We start from the raw sequence: 3,792 nt of genomic DNA, 5'->3' as shown, positions 1-3,792 counted from the left end.
TAAAACTTGAAACTTGTATTCGTATTAATTTATATAAGCAGGATAATTTCCACACGCATAAGATGGATCTTCTTTATTGAAAGTCATTTTAATATATAAATTTTAACAATTTGTGTGTTTGTGTGTCAGGTTTTTTATTATAGAATGTTAATTATAATGCATTTCATACAATAACCTTTACATAAACCGACAACTGAGCTGAGAGTTTCAAATAGTGACGATTGTTTGACGAACTACTTCTGCAATCCAAAGCGGATTGACTTGTCCGATTGCACTGGTTTGAACTTTAAGACAGTAATAAGAAAGTATCGTTGTGCAAGTGCCAACCCGAGAAACCGATCACGCCACTAAAAACCTTTCTTGTACCAGGTGAGCAACCAGGCATTAATGGACTAGCAAACAATACATTGATACTCACTCAGACATTATCGAGATATTATTTGTAAAGAGGTGAAAGGGGAGCACTTATTTTGTTTATATTTAACATATAGTGTCCACGAACATCATTACAGAGTTAGGCGATAATGGAGTTGGGTTTAGGCGGACAGTGTCAATTCGGCTCATTACAAAATAATAAATAAATATAGAATTGCCGCTAACAATTTTTCGAGTTTCCTCACATGACCTATTAATCGAAACAGGAAGACATCATAGCATCCAAAGAACAGATATAATATGTATCTTCTGTATTATGAATGCCATCGAAAATGAATATCATTTCCTTTAAGTATGTCCAAAATATCATAATCTACAAAAACAATTTTTAAAACCATAATTTTGCCATTGGCGCATAAAAAAAACACTATTTTCCTCAGACAGCGGAAAAAAACTATGCAAAACGTTAATATAATAGTAAATATGTATATCATGCATCTTTGTAACGATCGAGAACCTAATTATGTCAAGTTAAGAAGTTGATACAATGATATATATAGTATACTTCTCTATTGCTCTTTGCTCTTCACGGGGATTTGTTTCATACAATTGTTGCATATATGCTTTGCATGTTGGCTATGAATGTTATAACATTTAATGCTGAATAAATCGTCACCTTAGTGCAATAACGTAATAACTGCATATAAAAATAGAAGCAGATATTGAGTTCTTGCACTAAGGTGACGAAATGTTATGTTCTGATATGTTATTGTTGTCTTTATTTTCAGATAATTCTCGATAAGTCCGATCAATTAGTCGGTCTGTCTCTCCGATTAATCAATAATGAAAATCCAGCCGATTGCCCATCACTACTTCATGGAACAAGTGTCTATAAACAATTACATTGTTACAAAAGTTGATCTTAGAATAGATAGCGATGCCAATTTGGTCAAAGTATACAACTCAGGGCCCATAACTCCTGACTGGGAAACTAAACCGATCTTGCTGGTTATTAAAAACGTTCCATTAACAGTGTGGAATAGATTGGTAAAGATAAGATACGAATTCAAATCTTTGACAATTCAGGGGCAGTAACTGGGCAGTGGTTCATTGATCTTGCTGGATATGAACGTTTTGCATTATAGCGATGTTGGTAAATATTGGATAATTGATAACTGGTAAAGTAAGAGAGCGGACCATTTAGTAAGACGCCATCTAATAATTAAAACTTTATTTTAAAAGGCATACAAAAACAGCACTGGATTCTATAATTGATATGAAACCGCTATGTTTGTCTTAACTTCAATGAACAATTGATCAATGTACGATTCATTAACATGTCAGCAAGGTAAAACCACTCCATCATCATTTTCTACAGACAAAACGGTAGGTATCTGACTGTACGATATTTCGCCCAGCGATTCCTCCATGAAAAAAAACGTCATCACCGGAACTGACACACACATGACACGCCCGCCCCACTGCGGACACGCCCAATTTATAAAATTGAAGGTGTGGTTTCACTTTGATCAAAAACATCTCCCCAACAGGTTCCCGAGATCGGCCATCGAACGTTTCACCGCCATGTAGGACAATGCATCCTTTTCCGGATATTGACACGTGGTGTTTCCGTCCACTTGGTGGCTTTGACATAGGTTTGAATGATTGCGCAATATCTGAGAGTTTTGAGGTGATGGAACCAATGGGTTCTCCCGAGCTATAGCCAGTATGGAACTCAACTAATTGGTCATCACGTCCACCGATAATGTACAAAGTATTGCCAACGGAGTTTATACTATGTCCGGAACGGGAAGACGTAGCATTTGTCATCTTTTTATAAGTGAAATGGCCGTTCAGAACATTTCCTGTCAAAAGATAAACATTCCCATGTTTTCGCTGAATGCGTAAGCTTCCTTCACGACCAACAATTAATATCTCGCCGGAAGAGAGAACCACAGCGGCGTGAGAACTAAGCCCCGCCCCGTCTGGAAACCCAGAGTCACGTGCAGGTATCCAGATGTTCTCTTGTGTATCAAACACGTGAACATGTGACACGCGTTGACGTCCGTCCCATCCTCCAATCAGAATCAAGTATCGGTTGTCAATGGCAACGCATGCATGGTGACTCAAAGCAGGAGAGCCTGCAGCCGTGACCTCGACCCAATGTGAAGACGAAAGGTCAAGTTTGTAGAGTTTGTTGGAAGGGACGGTGCTACCGTATTTTGTGACACCTCCATGGATATAGAAAGTATTTCTCAAGAGACACCCCGCATGATTGGTTAAAGCAGGACCCTCACGCGACACCAGCTCCCAATCAAGTGGAAGTTTTTCATCAGTTGATGCGGTTGCCATAGGGATGCCTTTCCTGAAAGGTTAACATTATTATGTAAGCGCCAATCGTAAATGCTTATTTCTGTTAAAAAACAATGGAATCATTAGTTTGAGATTTTTAAGGCGTCAAAACAATGATAAAAACGTAAATTCGCTAAACAAAAGTGTTTTTGTTTTCGGAAAAATATATTAATTTGTGTATGAATATATGCCTACCTATTCAATTGACTGAGATGGGGAAAGATAGCACAAGTACACTGACAAATGTGTAATTTTGTTAATGCCAATGTAACGATACAATGTATTACATGTACCACGAAATATCGCATACAGTCAACTCTTAAAGGAAACGTTATGTGAAGTTTACTAAAAACAAATCAACTTTTATCAATATATAAGTTAGATTTTGGGTTAACCTGGCTTTGAGCACCAGCTAAGGGGTGCCAAAATATACCCACTCTTGCTTCTACCACTATAGTATCTTGAACAAACTGTACCCAAATCGGCATACAACGCTTTAAACGCAAAAGTTGTCTTAATATAGCATCAGCGACCTTGACCTGCTCCAAAGGCCCCACAAACCTTCGCTCCTGTGTACCATATACATAGTCCATTGTTTCGTCCAGTCTTGGTCAATACCATTTTAGATTTACAGCAAAATAAACCTTCACCCGGAAGTGACAGACCTTAAAAGCAAGTTCGACTTACACGTAGTTAAAACATGAATGTGGCTTAAAGCTGCACTCTCACAGATTGAACGTTTGTACAACTTTTTATTTTTTTGTCTTGGAACGAGCCAACATTTGCGAATATGCTTGGAAACCAGTTATATAAGACTGCTGACAAAAAATTAGATCGCAGATTTTTATATCGAAGCTCAAAAATTGATGTTTAATGCATTTTTCTTAAACCGTTAGTAACGGTTTAACCACAAAACATTAATTTTGGAACGGAAATATGAAAATCTACGATCTTATATTTTGTCAGAAATCTTAAATCATTTGTTTGCAGATATTAACGCAAAAATTTGCTCTTTCAAAGACAAACAAATATAAAAGTTGTTAAAATGGTCAATCTGTGAGAGTG

The 3,792-nt window shown here is 37.1% G+C and overlaps 1 protein-coding gene across 1 annotated transcript; it reads right to left on the bottom strand.

Moving 5' to 3' along the window:
• Nucleotides 1-1,591: 1,591 nt before the first annotated feature.
• LOC128205832 (kelch domain-containing protein 9-like) lies at nt 1,592-3,376 on the bottom strand. The gene is made up of 2 exons (XM_052907835.1): nt 3,289-3,376; nt 1,592-2,740 (listed from the first exon to the last, which is right to left on the bottom strand). The coding sequence occupies exons 1-2, from the start codon at nt 3,318-3,320 to the stop codon at nt 1,741-1,743; spliced, it is 1,032 nt and encodes a 343-aa protein (XP_052763795.1). The 5' UTR covers nt 3,321-3,376; the 3' UTR covers nt 1,592-1,740.
• Nucleotides 3,377-3,792: the final 416 nt, after the last annotated feature.

Source organism: Mya arenaria, chromosome 10 (assembly GCF_026914265.1).
Source record: "Mya arenaria isolate MELC-2E11 chromosome 10, ASM2691426v1".
Taxonomy (NCBI): domain Eukaryota; kingdom Metazoa; phylum Mollusca; class Bivalvia; order Myida; family Myidae; genus Mya; species Mya arenaria.
Note: the sequence above shows the minus strand (reverse complement) of the source record. Positions and strands in the feature narration are given on the sequence as shown.

Bases quoted from the DNA above. Each gene is read 5' to 3' on its own strand.
- LOC128205832 (XM_052907835.1), bottom strand. From the start codon at position 3,320: ATGGACTATGTATATGGTACACAGGAGCGAAG. The intron at 2,741-3,288 runs GTTTGTGGGGCC...TTAACCTTTCAG, and splicing joins TATGGTACACAGGAGCGAAG to GAAAGGCATCCCTATGGCAA.